The sequence below is a fragment of the Ptiloglossa arizonensis genome, chromosome 2, assembly GCF_051014685.1.
Source record: "Ptiloglossa arizonensis isolate GNS036 chromosome 2, iyPtiAriz1_principal, whole genome shotgun sequence".
In the NCBI taxonomy this organism is placed as follows: Eukaryota; Metazoa; Arthropoda; class Insecta; order Hymenoptera; family Colletidae; genus Ptiloglossa; species Ptiloglossa arizonensis.
Window position 1 is genome coordinate 26344783 of NC_135049.1, and position 22543 is coordinate 26367325.

At 41.6% G+C, this 22543-nt stretch overlaps 2 protein-coding genes and 1 long non-coding RNA gene across 23 annotated transcripts; 2 read left to right on the forward strand and 1 right to left on the reverse strand.

Moving 5' to 3' along the window:
- Window positions 1–251: 251 nt before the first annotated feature.
- Tkv (serine/threonine receptor kinase thickveins) lies at window positions 252–9536 on the forward strand. 4 transcript variants are annotated; one of them, XM_076303889.1, is made up of 4 exons: window positions 252–479; window positions 6457–7456; window positions 7528–7843; window positions 7931–9536. In XM_076303889.1, exons 2-4 carry the CDS (start codon window positions 6636–6638, stop codon window positions 8057–8059), a joined length of 1266 nt encoding a protein of 421 aa, XP_076160004.1. In that variant the 5' UTR covers window positions 252–479; window positions 6457–6635; the 3' UTR covers window positions 8060–9536. The 4 variants fall into 4 exon arrangements, with proteins under 4 accessions (XP_076160004.1, XP_076160001.1, XP_076160003.1 ...); XM_076303886.1 differs by lacking the exon at window positions 252–479 and adding an exon at window positions 597–1157; XM_076303888.1 differs by lacking the exon at window positions 252–479 and adding an exon at window positions 1583–1772.
- On the reverse strand, window positions 4827–5927 carry LOC143143044 (uncharacterized). Its single transcript, XR_012991003.1, has 2 exons — window positions 5273–5927; window positions 4827–5168 (listed from the first exon to the last, which is right to left on the reverse strand). It is a non-coding gene; the product is annotated as an uncharacterized LOC143143044 (long non-coding RNA).
- Window positions 9537–10252: 716 nt separating the features above from the next.
- On the forward strand, window positions 10253–22502 carry Lark (RNA-binding protein lark). 18 transcript variants are annotated; one of them, XR_012991047.1, is made up of 7 exons: window positions 11876–12122; window positions 12794–12956; window positions 13088–13633; window positions 13822–14105; window positions 17307–17354; window positions 20459–20645; window positions 22361–22377. XR_012991047.1 is itself a non-coding variant. In XM_076304184.1 (7 exons), the coding sequence occupies exons 2-7, from the start codon at window positions 12813–12815 to the stop codon at window positions 17953–17955; spliced, it is 972 nt and encodes a 323-aa protein (XP_076160299.1). In that variant the 5' UTR covers window positions 11878–12122; window positions 12794–12812; the 3' UTR covers window positions 17956–18098. The 18 variants fall into 18 exon arrangements, 12 of the variants coding, with proteins under 12 accessions (XP_076160292.1, XP_076160291.1, XP_076160290.1 ...); XM_076304184.1 differs by lacking the exons at window positions 20459–20645; window positions 22361–22377 and adding an exon at window positions 17892–18098 and having other exon boundaries at window positions 11878–12122; window positions 13822–13891; window positions 14006–14105; XR_012991052.1 differs by lacking the exons at window positions 17307–17354; window positions 20459–20645 and adding an exon at window positions 14664–14750 and having other exon boundaries at window positions 11879–12122; window positions 13822–13891; window positions 14006–14105; window positions 22361–22502.
- Window positions 22503–22543: the final 41 nt, after the last annotated feature.

Sequence of the window (22543 nt, forward strand, 5' to 3'; positions counted from 1 at the left end):
GAACTCCACGTACGATCGAACAATAGGTACGAGTCCACCGGTTAACGATTCGTAGAGAAAACGTATCGCGAGAAGCATCGATGGAGCGCGAGTCACAGTTACCGTTCAGTTTCAAATCGAAAGCGTCGATTTTGTAAATACGACGGTTGCGCAAACTAGTGGTAACCTATCGAATAAAATGTAATGAAGTTGAAAGAATGCGTCGACAGGAATGCAAGAGAGAGAGAGAGAGAGAGATAAGTAGTTACTTTCTAGATTAACATTCGTCGAAAATTATCTAATATTCTTTTCAAACGTTGAATGCAGAATTGGTGCAAGAATTTTACACGATAATGCCAAACGATAGTCCGCATCTGGCACGTTTAGCGTTTCGCCAACTTAAACGCTAACATGACTAGCAAATCTGGCCGAGCTGTTCGCTGCTGAGCAATTTTTCTACATTGCGATTCCCCGCCCACTTTATCGCATACGGTCTGCAGGTATGTTATGCGGACGGTTGCAGGAAAACTGGGACCAAGGGTTGCACATTAGGTCCGTGAACTGTGCGTGTCTCTACCTAGGTTTACGACGCGTCAATCTCCGTCGAGAAGAAAAGAATGAGACGTTGGGAGCGCACGTGATCACCAGAAACACGGAAGTTTCGCGACAATGCAGCAACTTCTAGGGCCTCGATTGTTTCCGTAACTACGAATTCGAGTCAATTTCGCTCGAACGCGTATCTTAAGCATTTGTATCGCAAATTCAACCTTTGAAGAGATAACGTTTCGTTCGCGATTGTACGTATCGCTAGACCTTGCGTTCATCTCGATCATTATTCGATCGGGGTACCGTGATTCAAAGATACACAGTTGATACGCGCTGTTCCACTTGATTCCATCTCTCTCGTTCGCGCGACGGAGGTCAACTGTCTTTGTCGAAGAGCCGAAGCAACACGATCGGTTCCCCCAATAAGCGGTCAGTCCCCACTGTGTACACCCGAAGATATCCGAAGCCGAGCGGCCTGCGCTCTGCGGCCGACGCTGACCGCCCTACGTCACAGTGAAGTATGTGCTCTCGAGTGTAGAAAATGGCTGCGCTCTCCGCTACCCCGGGTCGGTGCGGATGTAAATACGGCCTGTGGATCGGCTTGGCAGTGTTTATCGCGAGATTCGTCGGTGGTGAGTAAATTCGTGCTGGCTTTGTATCACGGACGTGGGTGCGCGCGTGTGTCCGCGAAAAGTGGCAAACACACGACGTGTGCAGTGCATGAAAATCGATCGGATGCGGATTCTCGACCCGCGAGAACGATTGGTGTCTGCTGCTGACTACTCTGTTCGCCTTCTGCCACACAGATGTGTGCCCCGCTGATCTCTCTTTCTCACTTTGTCTCCACCGCTCTTTCTCTCAGCGTGTCGTTGACAAACACGCACGGTCTCTCGACGTTTTACGAAAGATCGTCGTCTGACGCGACCTCGATCGCGTCTTTGACTTTGTGCCACGATTTCGAGGATCTCCGCAGAGGACAGCGAAGCGACCAGTGATCCTTCTGTGTGACACTTTCTGCAAATCACGTATCGCTTTCGTCGTCGTCCTTGCTCCGTGGTTCCATGCTTCGATACTCGTATGCAACGAGGTTTCTGTTGTCGTACGATCGGTGCATTCTCGCGAAAGGAATCCCTGTGCCAAAGGCACGCACGTTCTTTTTTACTCTCGACTCGAAGAGGAGTGAACGATAGACAGAGGGGGAGAGCAAGAACGATGGAAAGAGAAGGACGAAGAGGTTAGGCGCTAAGGTTAGGGACTGAAATACCAGTGGTGCGAGAGTCTCGCCGCTTTTGATGCCTCGAAAGTTCCGTCTCGCTCGCGATGCCTCGACCTTTTTCCGCTTTTCCTTCTTTTTTTACGATACGATTAGTGTCATCGTTTCACGTGCCACTGTCCTACTGTGTTTCTATATATCTGTCTCCGATACGATTTCTTTACGGATTAATTTTAGCGTCGCTGAAAGTTGCTTCATCGAAAACGACCGATCTCTCGATCGAAAGAACAGTTTCCCTTAACGAATTGGCGCGTTGCTTCGTCTAGTTTCTCTCTCTTTCATTCGCGATCCGACTGGCTCAAAGACGGTCAATTCCTTACTTTCTTTCTCTCTGCCTCGTATTTTCCTTTTCGCAAACTGACGAGGACATTGCGCGTATCTCGTGTACAGCAGCGTTGGACAAATTTTTATCCCGATGACAAGTAACGAACAGTATCCATTTACTTCGTATTCGTTGCCGACGTGTACATGTTTTGGTTTACAGCAGACCTAGGCTACTGATCAACCACTTCCCTTCTTGAACAAATTTCCTGCGAAAGCATGTAACGCGTTTCGTTATTAACTATATCGACGCAATACCGTGGTCCATCCTGTCTACGCAGGACAATCGAGACCCGTTTGTAGTTTCCGATTTTATTAACGTTGGTGTTCCGCATCTTCTGGATGAGAATTTCCCAAGAGAATCACGCCGAGTGACAGCAGGATTGGATTACCGCCGACTGATTGTCCTTCCTCGAAAACCATACTCATAATATCGTTACGCGTACGCGCAAAGCTGTTTTCAGCGCTCTTCTCGGATGCGTTATTCATCGCGCGCAAATGCAGCGTGCAGTTACGCTCGGTCCGCCAGCCAAAAGCGTAACGTCACGTGCTGCGGCAGTATTTCGATTCGACAATCCCGTATTTTCGAGTTCCCATCGTCCGAGTTTCAATTACAATGGACTCGTTCCTTTAACTAACAGCGTTACGAGTACCGTCGTTACTTTTTCTTTATCCTCGATGTTGCGCTCTTTCGAACGGAGATTCCTGATAGCAGTGTTGACTTTTACCGGGTTAGAAACACAATCCGCGGAAACGTCACGCTTTTCCCCATCGACGAATAGCAAATACCGATAACGCGATAAAACGAACGCGAGCCAAGTGAAAAACAACGAGTCGCGAAGAAGGACACCCGGTACATCACGTGTCAACGCGCCCTTACAGGACAAAAAAGCCCGCGAAATCCTCCCACTCGATGTTTACGCAGTCACTCGCTGGTCAATACTTCTGCTCGCACGCGATTCTGCTTTTATTTTTTTCCCTTTCTCGTTTCGTGCTCGCACGAAACATTTCTGCGCTATTTTTCGTTGATCCCATTCCCGTTTGTGGGTTGACTTAATCTACAGAGTGTCGCAAAATACTCGATACGACCGAAGGCGCCGATTGCTTTCGAAAAAGTGTACGTCGGAAATTTTTTTCGACGCGTTCCAATCGTTCCGCGTTACGATAGTTGACGGTCGACTTGCGAGTGTTTCGTGACTAGTCAGGAGACGCGAGAGGGATACAGTAAATTTTCATTGACCAAATTGCTCGATGGACAACTTGACAAATGCTCGAACACTTTGGAACAAGTGCCCCCCATCAGCGTGCCGGTTCGAAGTGGTCGGTTAATTGGCGCAAACGCGCTACTCCGATCAGGGAGGGCCGTACTCTGCTCTCGTCGCGCTTTTATTCTCGTTACGCGATAAGAACAGGTGTTCGTGGCCTGTTTCCCGAGATCCGAACACCCTTCCTCTTGGTCGTTGTGAAATTTAGATTTAATCGTCCGTACACCGGAGAGCGATCTGAATAATTACTACGATTTCCTATGTTTAATCGAAAGAAACAATTAAGGGGAGGGCCCTGACGACGAGGAAGAAAAAAAAACCAACCACTGTTGCAAAGTGCGAGGAGATATTGACGGAATTCGATCGGTTCGTTCCTTTTCTATAAAAATACGAGGCTGAAACTCGAATACTTGAAACGTCGAGCTCGGTTTTTTTTGTTTTCGTGTAATTTTATCATCGACACGCGAGCGGGCTGCCAGAGGCAACGCCGATTCTCTCGAGGCTGTAGGTGTGGAACGCCAGCCTATCGCTGATACTGCTCTTTGCCACGCTGATAAAGAACGTATCTGGTCGTAACGCTGCGTTGCGCGATTCATTGAAACCTTCTCACGAGATTACGAGCAATGATTGTTGTTTCGCGAAAGTCTCACAATGGGGACGGTTTGCCGAACAAAGAATTATCGCTAGAATAATGAACCTATGTCGCGCGCAAACACGTGTACACACGCGTGTTCGTTTCCATTCTCGTATCGTCTCGTAAAAAGAAATATCCCCCCCCCCCCCCTTTCTTTTTTTTTTTTTTTGGTTACGTAGCGACGAGTCTTGTCCTTCGTTGCACGCCAAGTGCAGCTGTAGATTTCTATTAACGATCGTTCATGAGGCTTCTGTGACACGCCGCCTCTGCATTGGACAATTTAATTCATTGACGGAATATCATCGATGGAAAAGTACGTACTGGTTGCGACGTTTTCGTTCGGTCTCGCGAGATACGCAAGGATAAGAGAGAACCATCCTCGACTCCACACTTGGAGACGCGTGCGCCTCTCTTGGAAGACGATGGATAATCGTGTACCGGCGATTTCCTTGTACGGTGCGATCGGTCGACGCGGAATTGCGTGTTGCGAGCTGAGAAACTGGTAGAAAACTCACATACAAAGCACGCACTTGGAAAAGTTCGATTCAAGGTCCGATTGTTAATTCTTAAAAAGTACGTGAAATCAGAAACACACGGGTTCGAACCAGAAGAATTATCGAACCGTTGATACGGGTATATCTGCCCGTCGAGAAAGTATTTTTATATCGTTTCAAAATGGAATCGTGTATTACGTTTAAAGAGAAACGTCGAATCGTTTGTCAGTTTGTACTTCTACGCAAATGGCCTAAACTTGTACTTAGTTAATCGCAACTTGCGCGCACAATGCATAATCATTAAAAACAATTGCTACACGAAACGATATTGGTCTTTATTTTGGGGGTCGAAAGCGACTCGTACATAACCAAAGAGAAAAGGGGGAAAAGGTGAAGGAATACGTAGAACGGGCTCAGAACGCATGGAGGATCGATCCGTCATCCAGATATTTGGGGATATAAATAGAGCGGTCACCGTAAAATAGACGCGAGGGAGTAATTCCAAGACGGAAGATAAGCGGTCTCCCCAGCCGCTTCTGTGCTTCACCTTTCTTCCTGTTTCTCGTTTCATCCCCTTTTTGCTTCCATCTCTTAGGAACTCGAATCTCAACGAGCACCTCGCAAAACTGTTTTGACCATCTTCGTTTGTCGCGTCTCTATAATAGCACGCCCGTTCGTGTCATTACTTGCACAGCCCTATTTCAATTCCTTATCAACTCATTTGTCTTAAGCTTCCTAGTTTTCGTTGATCGTTATTTACCATTTATAGAGAAACACGAATGTGGAAACTAACTCCTGAAAGATTTTACGTTCAAACTCTTCCTCCCAACACGCATCATAAACTTTGTACTCTTTGTTTACTGCTACGACGTGCTTCTCCGTCATTTTTGCGCGTGGTAGATAACCTTAAACCGTATTTGCTCGCACGCGCGTATTTTCGTATATTGATTGCATCTGCGGCATGCGCTATCAGATTTGTATGTGCAATCGTATTCGTTTCTGTTTCTCTTATTCTTTTAATGCTCTCGTAAAAAATTTGTAAAAAATTCTCGATGCAAATAACGCTTTTCCAAATGAACGCACTATCTTCTAAACTTGCATTCTGACAATGAGGAAAATCCATGACATACAATTGCGCGCCAGTTTGTAGAGGCCTCAAAAATTGATCTGCATATCACCGACCCCGATCGCCTTTACATTCGACTTTGCGATCGTGACGCATTAAGTGATCGGCTCTCCTATAATAAACTTAATTCATTGATGCTTCAGTAACTGATGTGCCTACGAATTCCTTTTGCTCCAAGATTATACGTTGAACTTTTATTAAAAGCATTGTTCAAGCATAAACTCGGGAAACGATAAGGATATACATACATACTGAACGAATGAAACTTCGTAGGTTTAAAAGAAGAACAATGAAATTGGTGCCTCTAGATTATCGTGTGTGTATACTGTATACATAGCGATTTCTGTTCGGCGCAAGGGGCGCACCTTCCTTTTATTTGTTGCAGCAGTTCGTATCGTAGGACGCAATGGCCGTCCGCCTACACGACACGTCGTAACTTGTCGAGCAACCTCCTCCCGAATCCGCCCAGTACGCTGGGCTTTCCCCTCGGCGTCAATTATCATTCAGTTACTTATCTCCTGTGGTTTTGCTTTGCCATCGTTCACCTAACCTCTCTCTGACGTTCCCCCCTTACTCTTAGCGTGCCCCATTCTTTTTTACTGTTTTGTTTACTTTTACATAACCTCAAAGATGCGACACCTATCGTTCTATGTCATCGCCAAAACAATTATACTATTAAGACAGAAGTAAAATATTTCTCAAAGTTTTCCTCGATAACATGTTTAGTAACGATGAAAGCAGGTGAATTCGCATTCACGCGTGTTATATCATACGAGACACTGATTATAATTAAGTTAATTATATGATTTATTTTTCAGCATTGGGAATAACTTGCTACTGTGAAGGACACTGTCCGGACGATCGACAGAATGGGACTTGCGAAGGAAGACCCGGTGGACATTGTTTCAGTGCGGTCGAAGAAGTTTGGGATGCAGAATCGGGAGAATATGTGCCAGAATGGTCATTTGGTTGTTTACCACCAGATGAGCAAGGTTTCATGCAATGCAAAGGATACCTTGTGCCACATTTACAAGGAAAAAGTATAATATGTTGTAATAAGAGTGCACTTTGTAACAAAGACTTATTTCCTGACTATAAACCCCGACCTACTGTGGCTCCCAATCCTATGGCTATAGCATCGGGTGCACCTCTTATAATATTGGCTACCATTCTGTCTGTATGCTTAATGGTAATTTCAATAGCTATGGTGATTATATATCACAGATACAGAAGGAAAGAAAGAGGTCCTTGTCTAATGCCTTCTCAGGGTACCCTTAAAGACTTTATCGATCAGAGTAGTGGCTCTGGATCAGGATTACCCCTGTTAGTACAACGAACTATAGCTAAACAGTTAGCCTTATCTCAGTGTGTTGGGAAAGGACGCTATGGCGAAGTATGGCTCGCAAGGTGGAGAGGAGAAAAAGTGGCTGTAAAAGTGTTTTTCACGCTGGAAGAAGCTTCTTGGTTCAGGGAAACTGAGATTTATCAGACAGTATTAATGAGACACGACAACATTTTAGGATTTATTGCAGCTGATATCAAAGGAACAGGGTCTTGGACACAGATGTTATTAATCACAGACTATCATGAGAGAGGATCATTGCACGATTACTTGCAAACTACTGTTCTGGATCATCCTAGTCTATTAGCGATTTCTCTTTCGATCGCCTCTGGAATTGCTCATCTCCATACAGAGATCTTTGGTACACGTGGAAAGCCAGCCATAGCACATAGAGACATCAAGAGTAGGAATATTTTAGTAAAGAGGAACGGTGAATGTGCAATTGCAGATTTTGGTTTGGCAGTGAGATACATAAGGTATGTAGTAATAATATAATTGAACAAAAATTTATATTACGTGTTCCACAACCGTAAATTTTTATCGATAGTGAAAGCGGAGAAATCGATATCGCCCTTAATACGCGAGTAGGCACTCGCCGATATATGGCTCCAGAAGTTTTGGACGAGGTCTTAAATAGAGCTTCTTTTGATGCCTTTAAAATGGCAGACATGTATTCTGTGGGTCTTGTGCTTTGGGAAGCATGTAGAAGATGCGTCACGGGTGGTAAAAATTCTATGGTAGAACCATATGCCTTACCTTATCACGACGTTATTCCGAGTGATCCAAACTTTGAAGATATGCGACTAGCAGTGTGCGTAAAACGATTACGTCCGGTAATACCAACACGATGGGAGAACGATCCAGTAAGCATAAAATCAATCGTTTACATTTAAACGTTTCTCGATGCAACGGAAACGTTCAAAATTCAATGTGCGTTTTCTTTGTTACAGATACTGTTTGCCCTAAGTAAACTTATGGCAGAATGTTGGCACGCGAATCCTGCCGTTCGTTTAACAGCACTACGTGTAAAAAAGACAATGTCAAAACTACATATTGATAATGCCATCAAAATTGTGTAGTGCTTGACAACATTATTCGAAACTGTTATTTTATTTCTCATAGCTAAAAAAAAAAACTTCTCCCCTTGTAAATATGACCCCAGTGTACATAGGTTTATTGACAGACTGCAAGCCTGAAGACTGAGTACTAAGATTTACATATACTTGAAAACGTATGAATGTGGAAATTCGTATGATTAATGAATGATTAATAGTATGTTACGAAAGTAATTATGAATGAGTCTACGTTGTGTATGTATATTTTTTGTTTTTATGTGAACGCGACAAAATGCGATAATGTCCGTGTGTTTTGACGTGCTTCACCGTGTTGAAGTTTGTTGAGTAATTAATCAGTGATGGCTACTACTTAGAGAAGATATCGTTTGGGGAAAAAAACTGTCCTGAGTTCTAAATGCGTGTGAGCTTAAAAAGAGACATTAAAGTAAATTTAGCATACAGTAAAAGATGTTTCTAAAGAAGTGAAAGCCATTTTGATAATAGCATTTAAATTTAGCCTACCTTAATATTACGAGATTTTTATACTCATACGCATTGAAATCCTGTTGTTACAAAGCCATGCTAATTTACATTTATATGTCTCTAAAATATTTATCGTCGGAAGTTACGATATTATAACACGCATACTATTTCAGTTGCGAACTGAGACATTTGCAGGATATATACAGTTTTATATTGTTCAGAAATTCAGTACTATAAAGACAATTCTTACGTAAGGAACGTCCGTAAATATAAGTATTCCAAATATTCTTTAATGTTAGAATATCGGAATACTAGATAAATTTCACATGAATTTTTACGTATCACTTATTTAACTACCATCCTGTATCCATAAATTTTGTTACGCTTATTTTTATATGAATTCTAAAGCGGGAAAATTATTTTTTATCAATGTTATTTTCAGTTGTCATTGGCTCATAAGTACTGTATCGCATATATGACCCTGTATTATCTGTACAGTATGTAATTTATGTTTCTATTTTGTACAAATGGGATATATTAATTATTTAGTTTAAGAACGATTTTAAGTACATTGTCGATTGTCCAGATTATAAAAGTTTCTTTTAATAATGTGATAGCACTTGTGACAATACTTTTTACAGTCTGATAATTTTAGTATGTTCTTGGTAAAAATGTGAACAATATATTTCAGCCTGTTGTTTTAAATAAGTAATGATTAGGCATATCTATAAATTTTATGAGGGCTGTGGATGATAAAAATATCCACTAGAAAGTCTTAGAAAATTGTTATTATAATAGCAAATTATGTATCTGGGCTTTCGATCATTGACTCGAGATCGTTATGTTACATACGACTTCTGTATATTATTTGACAGAAGTCACTGTTAAATAGTATCATAGTACTTCTTTAGGAAGATGAATTGTAATTACATTAAAAATTGTAGTTAATAGCTAGTTGATTGAAAATAATGAAATTTATATTTTTAACAAGTATTAAACATTATCATCTTTTTCCAGATATAGAATTTTATTTATTATTACATGTTATAGGACATTATCCTTATTCATTAAGTGTCTACCTAAAAATGATTAGGGACATGTTGTATTTAATGGTGTTTGTAAAAGATTATTGCGAATATATGACAATATATACGTCGAGGGATCAATTACTTCTTACGTAGATTTTACTGCAAACGATTTATACGAGAAAAGCCATCTTAACCAGCAGGAACCAATGAAATGTTTTATGAACGAGAGATCGATACTACAAATCTGTGAATCGAAAGCAGAGAGGCTGTATAATTCCTTTTTATTGTGAAATCATAATTCGTCAAAAATATTTCCAGTAATATCGAAAATAAAAAATTCAAAATTTATAGGTTTATCTTTAAAATGAATTTATAGTTTAGTGATGATTCGAAGAATTTTGTAAATACGTTAAGAAAATGTGAAGTACAGCGCAAAGCATCATGGGTAAAGTAGGAAAGGGAGTGTCGTCCATTTCTATTAAATATATCGCTATGTTCTAAATTTATTGTTTTATTTTTGAAGTATAATTTTTTTTAATATATACGAATTTTTTTTTTAATTATAACGCGATTAAACTTGTTTCATTTACTAATATATGCATATTTTAAAGTGTAACATGTCCAGATATATCAGTAACTTTGCATTGCTATTGAAACGGCAGTAGAAAATTTCTTATTCATCTGTTGGCTATACTGAATCTTCGTCGGAAGGGACGCCGCTTTCCACTTCCCGGTCTGTTTCGGTTCGCCATTTTTTACTTCGGGAAGCGTGTGATTTCGTGTCGTGTTTTATCGCGTTGTTTTACGGAAATACTGACTTGGTAAGTGCTTAGATATGTTTAAAGTAATTTCGTTGTAACCTATTATCATTTAAAAGTAGCATATAAGTGTAAAATTGTATTTATATCACGGTATTATCACGACATCATAGCGTCGCATGCAGGATGCTCAAAGCACGCCATTTCGCGTCTCTTAAGTTTCTTGAAAGCGTCATTTTTTCGATATTCTTTTTGCTTTCAGCAGTGTATAAAAATTGATCAATGCCCAATAATCGGCGATATAGAATACGTTAAATTATCTCTTTGCATCGTTTACTAATTGAATAATGCTTTGAGTCATACTATATACATATTTCATTGTTGTACGTTGGAGATGCTATAAAGTTTGATTTCTATACATTACGGTAATTTTCCACGCTAGTTTTGTTGAATACAATTTTGATATACAGAAAACGAGAAATAGCGCCGTGAAGTTATTTCAAAAACTTACGATAGCGTGTCTTATACTTATAGACGCGTAATCTATATTTACAAATCTCTTAACATTTACTCGTAACATTAAGCACTACATGTTCATCCCTAGCTCTTAATAATTTACAATTTTACAATGTTGTTGCGTTCTTCCAATTATTTGTAGCTTCCATAAAAATTAAAATGTGCGAGTACTTACGATTGTGAGTACTCATTTGGTACCAAAAAGATGTGTAAAAAATAATTTTTAAAAGTTTAATGAGCATTTTCTGTACTAGTATAAAACATTTATACTGACACGTTAATTGTTATGTGAATTTCTATAGTGTCTGTTCTTAACTTTACAAATATTAATAATTATTGTAAACGTTGCAAGTATATTAATGTCGGTTACTAGTCAGCTACAGATACTTAATGTGTTTATATATTCTCGAACGTTCTGACATAGAGTTTAACAAAATTGCTTTAAAACTAAAAAGTTGGCATGCGACGTTTAAAAGCAATAAAAATATTTCGGAAATAGGAATATGTATGATACTCCCGAAGTAATTTTACAAATTTTCGTAAAATAATAATATGGTTTGAAATGGCAAAGGTAAAGCAATTCCCGCGTCCGTATAGCGTACAGGCATACGCTTGAAGTTCGTTAGTGATAGATTTCTGGACCCTTCGTTTGGCTCGCTGACAAAGTTTCGACGCCTTGAATAAGCTCTGTTTATTTCTGTATTAAAAAGGTTCAATGAATTAATGAAATGCAAATATGTATTTCTATACATTCTCATATTAAATTCAACACGTGCTTAAATGTACGTCGGATCAATTTAATTTGTTCTCGCTTCAAGGGAAAGTTAGCGGTTTCGTACCAATCAAGACGCCTCTCGTGAATTGGAAGAGGTTTTGGTTGGTGCAGATCTAGTAAGTTTCTGTTGGAACGAAAACGAATTAAGTTAGCTCGGCTTAGAATTGAAAGGTACTATATCTCTAAAAACATACTTTCTAGATTGACTTCGGATCTATGAGGTAGTTATTGTTACCACCGCTTGGTGGCGTTTGGTGTTCTTCGACTGCAATGTCGCTACAATCTCGCTCAAGCGAATGCGGCAAGTAAGACGCCATTGCTAGATTGCGTTCTCTTGTGTAAAGTCGCGCGTGTTCCTGATATAAGCGTCGGTTAAAAATCGTTGGTTAATAAATCGTTCGACACAGTAATCATTAGTGAGTGCTACGAACAAGCGTAAGGTGTGTGAACGTAAGGAGTGCGCGTATCGATCGAGAGGAAAACGTAATTATATACGCTTCATAGAATTCGTGCGCCATTTCGACAAGGTCGGTACGCTCTCTGTACTGCGTGCTTTCACGGCGTACAAAATATTCGCGGCTTGACTACGTTCTATTCGTTTTTGTTAAAGCAGAAATGATAAAATCAATTTTCTACAGCAATTCGAAATCGTGCGAATAATTTTTTCCATTATCGTTTCCGTATATGGGTTGAATATTCGAGCAAAATCTACGACCTTCGAAATTCGAAAACTTAGATCGTTAGCAAAATGGTGGAAGGAAGCGCTAGAGGGGGAATCTAAACAATCGCCGCGTCGCCATCGAGCATCCTTGGCAAATTTTTTGGAATTCAGACTCGGATCATGTTACGTTGCTAGGCATACAGTTAAAAAGATTAGATAGTACTCATAGATGTTACGTTATAATATATTAGATATGCGGTGTGACGCAACAATTAAAAATTTAACACAGAATGCCTTACATTTCGCGTAGCGATGTTGGAATATGTGCGTAGTATAGTTTCTCGAGACGCGTGGACCGATTTGATCGCATTTCGACTTGTATTGAAAAAATATTATTATTATTAGAGAAATTCAATAGTATATACAAAAATTTATAGGCAAAAGTAGACGTTTGGTCATCGTGGCGCGCAACTTCGCCAAAGAAATTGCACGAATTAATAAAAAAATAATATCCGAAATATTTTTTTTCGTAACTAGGTTCTAGAACGAGCCGAAAATGCCGGGTTTTAGTAGTGTTGGCACGTTTAAAATCTTCATCGGTAATTTAGCCGACAAGACATCAAACGCTGATATTAAACCGTTATTCGAGAAATACGGGAAGGTCGTAGAGTGCGACGTGGTCAAAAATTATGGATTTGTGGTAAGTTGTTTTTGTTTCCTAAGTACTATACAGTTTGGTTTTTATCTTGAAAATCAATGTTGGATGATCGCACATCTTTGCGCCAAACTCAAGGAAACCTTTTAATGCAAAAAATGCATTACTTTTAACAGCATATGGAAAACGAAGAGGCAGGGAGAAATGCGATACAAAATTTGAATGGACATATAGTTCATGGGCAGCCAATCAAATGCGAGGCTGCAAAGAGTCGTAAGGGACCTAACACTCCTACGACTAAAATATTTGTCGGCAATCTCACAGATAACACCAAAGCGCCACAAGTGCGCGAACTTTTTGCCAAATATGGCACAGTTGTAGAGTGCGATATCGTGAGAAATTATGGATTCGTCCATCTAGAAGCAACAGGTGATGTCAACGACGCCATCAAGGAGCTGAATGGACAAATGGTTGACGGTCAACCAATGAAGGTTCAAATCTCCACGAGCAGAGTACGACAGAGGCCAGGGATGGGAGATCCTGAACAATGCTATCGATGCGGCCGCGGCGGTCACTGGTCCAAGGAATGCCCGAAAGGAGGAATGGGAGGAGGACCGGATAGGAATGGATACAGAGACCGAATGTTTGGACGTGACCCGTACCCTCCACCGCCGCCACCACCGTTCCTTCGGGACCGGTTGATGGGTGGTGGCCGCTTTGGAGTAAGTAGCTTTCATTCTATTAACGTAACCGGTGGGAGATACAGTAATGTAAATTAAGCGAGACACTCGAAGGAGATTTTTACTTCCCTGTATCGTTCCCACTGGTTGTACAACCGTTTTATGCGGAGATACGAATGAATGTTGCTCCGAACAAATTATTTATAGTATCGTTGTTTGTTTGTTAACAGGACTACGAAAGCTACTACGACAGGAGGGGCTTCGAGGACACCAGGGACCTCTACGAGAGGCGGTTTACGGGTATGACAGGGCCCTGTGACATGGGAAGTTCCATGTGCGGGCTTGACTTTCCACCAATGACAATGCCACCTCTACCCCCAAGACGAGACCCAATGCCTCCTATGCCTCCTCTAGGTATGGGATCCATGCGCGACACTGGCTTCTCCCGTGGTAACGAGTACGGAATGTTCAGCCGCCGATCACCCCCTCCGAGTGGCAACAACGGCCGGTTCAGGTGAGTAGAACCATCGTACCGACTGCCCATTCGTCCGACTTAACATTGTGAACGTTCCAGGCTGGATTAACAGCTCATGCGAATTGGGGTTCGGTGATTCGTCGACATACTTACTATTCTATATTGTATTCTTCGTTTTTCTTACAAATTATCGATCTTCTTTTCCATTTCTTGCTCTTGTTCCTAAAATTGATCGTTCTTACGGGAACAGGGTATTTCGGGTTTCATACGCGATGAAAAATTTAACGTAGAGACATCGTCACCCTTTTTTGCATTTGGTTCTTTGGTCCGAAATTGATCCGTTATTACATCTCCGTTAGTTTCCCTACCTATTTGAATATATTGTACGATATACGTAATACGCGCATAACGCATAAACGTGTTACCGATGCGTATCGTTTTTCTTTTTGTTCCGTTGCTTTAGATTACATACGGTAATTGATATTTGAAAAAGCATTAAGTACGAGTGTCGACCCGATGCCCACATGAGTGCAGAGTCTGCATAGTACAAATGTTATTATATGACGCTTGGACGTTTCTGTACATTCTAAATTTCAGTGCACCTCAGGCTGCGTACCATCTTTGTCCATGAATGCGGGCAACCCTAGAGAGACAGTCCCGGGCCAACGTACAAGTCGTGCAAGAGTAAGTCTTTGACCACTTTTGTTAGCGAGTAGTCATGCCTCGTTCTTGTCGCTGGCGCGTTGTACATCGGGCCGCTTCCAATTTCATCGTGGTGTCAACAGAAAAGAATGAAAGAAAAGAATCAAAAAAAAAAAAAAAATCCGGGTCTCGACTGATCGTACCTTGAACATGTCGACTGCTCTTCTAGGGATGTCCCTGTTCATAGACTCTCTTGATCCATGGCGTTAACTGCGAGATTGGCCTGTATGTCTCTCATGAATCCTTTGTGTTTCAAGCGCTCCCTATTACGTACATCACTCAACCGGGAGTGGCGCGGAGGCCTGGGATGAAGAAACGTTCCTAAGGAATGCGAACTAGATTTCTTGATCGCACTACCGCGAGCCAGGATGCGATCTACAATTTTAACGAACTCTCGTACCGCTGTAGATAGAAAAAAAAAGGGCTGGCGCGATTTTCAGGAACGGCGCCTATCGATTGTCTTTGAAACGTCTCGTAAGTAGAAACCAGCTCTCCAGACGAATTGGACAGTAAGTTTTTGTATATCGGCGTTTCTAATAGTTGTTAAGGCCAGTTTCATAGACACGCTTGTTAAAAAAAAAAAAAACGAAAGAAAACAAACGGCCCGTTTTTCGTGTATCAGTTTCGATGTACTTGACTCGGACAAATTTTGTCGGCTTCAATCACGATTATTTTTTTTTTCTCTCTCTCTTTTTCTTTTTCTCTGTGTCTCTTTCTCTCACACTCTCTCTATTTTTCACTCGGTAGCCGAACCGTAAATATGTAACGTAGTGTACGAAAAATATCTCGGAAGTTGCATCGCGAGTAGCGGTTTAGAAGAGATGATACTTTCTGTAGTTGTATACGAGAGAAAAACAAAGGAGTGTTACGACGCCCACGTGTGTTTAAGTATTGTTTTAAAGTATCGATTAAAATGTGTGCACAAGATCTCATTTGGTTCGTAGGTAATTCGTTTCGTTACCGTTCATGGCAAAGATTTATTCTCTTACGTTATTGGCTGTAAGATACGATCGTTGCTTTTCTTTTTCTCTTTCTAATTGTGTGTGATTATATCGATCGATTCTGTTTATACCATTAGAGATTTCAACGTCGTTTGGTACATTGAGCGAAATTACATTAATTTAGATTAAAGTACGCTTCAAGTTCTAAGATGTTGTTCGTTTGTCCTGGAAGTTTCATGAAACCGGCCCCATAAAAAGAAAGAAATATTATTGATGCGAGGAGATGTCGCACAAAACTAGTATGACCGCGCGATTGTTGTATATGCTCCGAAATTACGATCCATAGTTCTTGAAGCTGACTTCTACTCACGAGGTTCAAAGCTTTTCATGTATGTAAATCCACTCGCAAAAACTTTCAAATAGAGAAACAGTTGATTGAACTTCTCAATCGTTCTGAATACTTTGAATTTGTTGTTGCACGTTACCTTATTTATCCTACATGTTCCCAGCCTGGGCTGCAAACGGCTCGTTCACAAATTTGTAACTTTCTGAAAGTCGCATGGGTTAAAAATCCAGTCTAACGCTGCCTGCCTCATATGACTGGCTAAAAAAAAAAACAAACAGAAAAAAAGTAAAAGAAAAACGGACGAAAGAAAACATCATCCCATATTTATACGCTACGAATCTTGTATAAAACGCGTGCATTTATTAATTCGATCGACCTCTTTCTAACGAATTGTACCTCGTATTGAATAAAGCGGATAGAAATACTCGTCGCTGCTTTGCATTCAAATTCTGTAGGTATTAATTTAAATATATAGGCAGTTACATGCAGGTCAATAGGATAGGGCCTTGAATAAAAGTAGTCGCTTGATTTACAGAAACAGTGGTCTCGTCAAGTATCGTTAGGGATTCCACGAACGATTCTCGATCCACGTGTTCAAAAAGGCCTCCCGACGAATCCGTGCTTTTGAGAAAGCTCGACACTAGTCTCCCATCCGCCCCTTTGTATTACTGCATATGTGCGTCGTTGACGTTAGGGCATTCGAGGTTTGCACAGGTATTTCGTATTTGTGGTGATACTGTTCTTCGAAAAATACACACTCTTCCGTTTTAGTGGTTTGCTCATCGATGGTTTGTTAGCATCTCGAACTTCCATCTGTACTGCTCGTACCGGGACATTTCCGTACAAGTGCCGGTCGAAACAATTATTAAATCGTAGGAGACGCGAGAAAATCAACACCGCTCTTTAGACGCGTGTGTCCAAAGTTTCTCAAAACGTTTCTTCGCCATCGTCGGATCATACGGACAAAAAGTGTCGAAGAAAATTCACGCAAATATTTTCCCGGTGTCTCTGGTCGTTGAATCGTTTGGCACGGCGCTTGTGCGGATCTGTTCGTTCGTACAGCGGCAGCTTCTTCCTCTACTCCTGACCTTTCTTAACAGTCATATTAGGCAGCACGCGACCATGTGTTTCTTGCACGTTGAAAATACAGGGACTAATTCACAAAGTTAAGCCTTGGACAAGGGAGCAAGTATGGTATATGTTGATCTGATCATTCGTAGACTCGATTATTTATTATACCGCTGTTTATAGTAGAGGCATGTACGAGGACTTCAGCCGAGATTCATTTGAAGAGCGTAGGTAAGTAGACGTGCCGATGGGTCACACACCAGCCCAAATCGTTGAAACGTTTACTCCGTGTTCGACTGTCAATTGTTCGGTTTTTAACCACCTGGCCCTCTTCTTTACGTCACGGTGCGCTGCTGAATCGCCTTTGTATTCCCCTCGAGGGAGTCACTCGACCGGTTCCAACGAAATCGAAACCGTATCGTAAATATATTTACGGGGTTTTCGCTGTCCACGATTTACACATCGCGCAGAGAGCGGGACTTCGTCTCGATCGGAACAATGGCGAGACAGCGACACGTGTTTTGTAAGGAAGAGAGCGCCCGCGATTTGTGATGTATTCGAAAATTGTCCTATCGTTATCGGCGAGAAAATAGTAACGTTAGCGAGAAAAACGAGGAAGAACGTACTCTCCGTGGTTAAGAAAGCAAGTTTTACCACCCACCTTCGCTTACCTCCCCATTAACATCTTCCTCCTTGTACCTTCGTACACATTCACACATACATTCTCTCTGTTTGTCAATACAGTATAATTTTATTTCTTTTTCACAGTGCCACCCTTGTCTACTTACCTATCCGCCCTCTTTGTGTCTCACAAGTTGCTCCTCTCTCTTAGCCCGTGTTTTAAAATCGTTCTGTCTCGACCTCGTGTAACTGACGTGGCTGCTTCATTTTGGTTACCAGACCGGGATTACGAGGGCCATCGCCGTCGCGCCGGTTCGCACCATACTAAATCGTCGCGTCGGGCTCGCTCGGATCGGTCTGTCGGTCTGTCTGTCGTCTGTCGTCTGTCGGGTCTGTCTGTCGCTAGCAGGAAGCCTCGGGACCGAGATACTCTTGGCCGTCTGTCGATCTGCACGCGCGAAGATCTACTATATTCGGCCGCTCTATCAGAAAACACATTGTACAATCACTCTCCGCAGTGCGCTTATTTAGACGAAAAACCGAAATACCAGACGAGAAAATTAAGCAGCAAACAGAACACGAGCCGGAATTTCATCGAATCTTGCAGGCCTCTCTTACACACGTTCCTCTTCTCTCCGGTTTCCCTTTTTTTTTCCCCCCGAAGATATGCACATCGTTTATTATATTCGTTCCCCGTCGTGTAACTCTTAGACAGACTCTCCGTAATTTTACCTCGTATCGACGAGACACCACCGTTATCGTATGTAGGCGTTTCCCTCGATGTAAGAAGATGATGATTATGGCATCCTCCTACCGAGTGAATCTTTCGATCCGTACCCGTACGTCAATTCACGCGGCCGGTTTTCCACCGAAACGAACCAACCACACCATCTCGTTAGAAGATGAAAGAGAGAAAGGGTAAGGGTAAAAGTTTTGGTAGGACGATGCTTGGCGGCGAATACAACGTAACGCGCGCTGATTATTTGATGACCGTTTCTGTGACGATGACGCGCCGCGCGCCTTTGCTTCCGACCGTGGACAAATTCACGTGCTCCCCTTGCGAAACAGTCGATCGGTCGTGAACCTGAAAAAAAGAAAAAAAAAAGAAGAAGAGACATTCTCGATATTTGAAGTACGAACGAACGGTATTGTGTGAATTTTGTTCATGTAACGCGTCCGAACGCATGAGAATCAATCGAATCGTCGTTGCGTTTAGTAGTCACGTTCGAAAAAGAGAAGGAAAAGAAAACCATCCCTTTTGTGCGATCGGCTGCGCTTCGTAACGCGTCGCTATCACAAAATCGGAGCATCGTGTGAACCATACTTTCGTTTGTTTCACTTCTTACAGCGGAACGTCGCGTCGATGAATTTCGAAGTAGTTTTTCCGTATATTTCGATCAAGCAACAGACTTCCGTGATGCGTGTGAAAAGTATATTGTAAAAGAAAAAAAAGAAGGAAGGAATTATTATTATTTTATGCGAGACACAAAACGTTTGCTGCTCAGCGTGTATCGAGATATGGCGCCGGCATAGGACAAGAATAATTGTGCGTGTGATCGGTCGATCGCAATTATTTCTCTCCGTAATCCCGATTCTCCCTCCGACACACGGAACCGTGCACTGTGAACTCTCGAAAGCATTTTTTTCTCTATATCTCGTTGTTAATAGCGTTGTCCCAATTAACAGACAATTATATACACGTAATGAACACAGCATAAACAAACAAACAAAAGAAAAAAAAAGGAGATCGTGCACAGCCTTCGCAATCTTTCTTTCGAGGAACAAAACGAAAAAAGATTATGAAAAACGAAAAAAAAAAATAATAAGAAAACAGAAATATATATAGAAGTTACAAATTGGAGACACCGTAGATTATTCGTAGGATGATGCGTCGATTCTGTATGGGAACCTAAGCGGGTCGTGCGAACATTATATCGTTAGCGTGTAGTAACGTAATAATACCGTTTTATTAACATATTAGGATTAATTGACGTAAAGAATTACCGAAGAATTAATGCGGTAACCGCAAAGTGCGCTCCGTTTAAGCTTATACGTATAATAATAACGATGATCACCGTTTCTCGTTTCGAGCAGCGTATATACACGTTGGTGTGTAATACTTCTCTCTTCTCAAGTTTTTCTTTTATCTCCCCCACCACTATTATTTCCTCTTTTTTCTCTTTGATAAGACCCGTGTTTTCAATGATAATTATATTAATAATGGTAATCGTAATGATAATGGATTAAAGAAACGAATGTAATAACAATGTACTTGTGGAATTCACAAAACAAAAAGAAAACGGCGTTGCGTGTTCTTTAATTATCTCTCACTTTCACCGTTTTTCGCCGCTCTGAAGCCCACCCCTTAGCCAGTACACCAGCCCTCGTCCGTAACCCCATCCGCGCGAGATTCGCGTAGAGAACTATGCGATGTTTCGTAGTCGGTTCGCGTGATCGGACGCGCGCGCTTCGCTGGCTTCCTGCGCGTCGCGCGTTATGGCCTCGCGCGATCGGCCACGATTCCCGATCTATGAACGCGTGTTTCGATCTCGCTCTTGCCCTTTTCTCCTTATCCACGAGATTGCTCGAACATCCCGCCGCACCATCATCTTCGACGTTCCCTCGTCTCTATTTCCCAGTTCTCCTTCTCTCTATTTGAACTACAACTTCGTTTAGGATCCATATCTATTTCTTTATTATTCTCTCGTTTCCAGTACTCCCGTTATATCATCCGATCAATTGGCGTAGATAAGTTTCTCGATGTCTCAACAGGATTTCGTCAGCGACTCCTCGAAATAGCCCTTTGTCACTTGTAAATTAGACCTGTACTTGGAAATTACGAATAAGTGTATCTCTCTACGCTCTGCAGGTCTCTCCAGAAGTCGCTCGTTTCAATCTTCGGTAATCGATAGTTCTTCTGTCTCTCTACCATTCTGTACCAACAATTTAAGAACAATTGCAATCGTGTTGCACGCGAACATTCGAATAAACGTGGATTATTAACCTTTATATACGGTAAAAGATAGCTCGAACATCCTGATTCCTTTTATTTGAAAATAAATTACAAAAATTTGCTTGTACTTCGTAAGATCGTACTTGTGTTTTTTTTTTCTTTTCTTTTTTTTTTTTTTTTTTTCTCTCGTTTTAATAAATGTGAAACACATTCGAGGACGAGATTTTTTCAATTGCAAACGAAAAGACTTTACCCATCTTACGTACTCTACGAATGCACCTATTTTCCTAGCAAGATTTCGAAAACTCCAACTGGGAAGGAAAAAGAAAATGCAGTAATATTTTGTTCTCGGTTACATAAGTATTGGGAATTCTGTGAATATGCCATGAGTATGAATTTATCGTGAAATTGAAACAGAAATGAAGTAACACTTTCCTTTACAGTTATTACAATTGTAACTTTATCAGAAATTGTTTTGCGAGTTGGTAACCAAGCTTTTCGTAATTTAAAGAAAAAAAAAAAAGAAAGGTCAAGTTTTATAACCATTTAGAGACGCGTTAGTTTTTCGCCGCAAAATGCACTGGAATTCCACTCGAAGATTCGCGTCTAGGTACGAGAGAAATTTAGGAACAAAGGCCGGCAATAAAATTCGTCTCCGAAGAATTTTTTCCGACAACTTTCTTTTCCCCCTTCCGTCGACAAGCAATTACGGATATATTTTTGTTCTCATAACATAGATGCGTATGCGTCTATATACGTCTCAGCGTTACGTAATTAGGAACACGTGTATACGAAAGTGATTTCGGTGACGCCCGGGCTGCGCGTGTAACCGACGGAATGAAAACTTAAAAAAAAAAAACGGAATTTGCCCGATCGGTACGCATAGATATACACGTACGTCGTGCGAAACTTGAACATAAGGAGACCACAGCTTCGTCGCACGGTTGATGAGATCCGATAATACAAGTTGTCTCGAAGATTACGGTTGTACCGGAAGTGTAATACGTCGATAGGAATTCTGCGGTGATCCATGCACATACACAGCCTCGTGACCTTACGGACGTAACGATTAATGGCAATTGGTAGTCTCGATAATATTCTCAAACCGTTGCAACCGGTCAAGTCCAAATGCGTCGTCGGTTGTGTCGGGATATGCATATACCGAGAGAAGGTCGACGAAAATGAGAAATATCGCTCGCAGATCGGGACGCACGCCTCCTCCGGACCCTCGCAAGCACGTATACGAACGAGTCCCTCGACAGAGTCGGCACGAATAATAAAAAACGTGGAGCGTATCAGTCGCTGGGTGATAGACGATGAGATACGCGACTTTTGAGAAACAAACGGGCCATAGAAACCGGAAGATATCGGCGGAAAAAAAAAGTAAAACGGAAACGGAAAAACGAAGCGCAGAAAGAGAACGACCGGTAGAAATCGGGACGACGATATATGTAACTATAATATATGCGTGTGTGACCACCGAAGTATAATAGTCTCTCTGCCGAACCGGGACGTGTAATCCTCTTCACACGCGCGACAAAAAAAAAACGTGTCTCGTGCCGCCGGGTCGTCGGTTGCCAATTACCAAAGAGTTGATAGAGAGACGCGCCACAGGGAAATCTAAAAAAACACTATGCGTATTGTAATGTGATGTATGATATAGGACACGATAACCCCTACCCCAAGCGCTTCTGGACATACTTGGAAGGAGCTCTGGGCTTGATGTTCGAGTACGGAGAGAGAGAGGGTGAGAGAGGTGTCCCATCAGCGTGTCCCATGTGGCGAGAGGTAATTGTCGACCAGGACTCTGTGCTCCATTGGCAGGCACCGCAGCTGACAGAGGTGT

Excerpts from the sequence above, each read along its gene's own strand:
- Tkv (XM_076303886.1), top strand. The coding sequence starts at position 1,067 with ATGGCTGCGCTCTCCGCTACCCCGGGTCGGTGCGGATGTAAATACGGC. Across the intron at positions 7,457-7,527 it reads TTGGCAGTGAGATACATAAG|TGAAAGCGGAGAAATCGATA; the intron begins GTATGTAGTAAT and ends TTTTATCGATAG. Across the intron at positions 7,844-7,930 it reads CACGATGGGAGAACGATCCA|ATACTGTTTGCCCTAAGTAA; the intron begins GTAAGCATAAAA and ends TCTTTGTTACAG.
- Lark (XM_076304177.1), top strand. The coding sequence starts at position 12,813 with ATGCCGGGTTTTAGTAGTGTTGGCACGTTTAAAATCTTCATCGGTAAT. Across the intron at positions 13,634-13,821 it reads TGGGTGGTGGCCGCTTTGGA|GACTACGAAAGCTACTACGA; the intron begins GTAAGTAGCTTT and ends GTTTGTTAACAG. Across the intron at positions 17,355-17,891 it reads GATTCATTTGAAGAGCGTAG|TGCCACCCTTGTCTACTTAC; the intron begins GTAAGTAGACGT and ends TCTTTTTCACAG.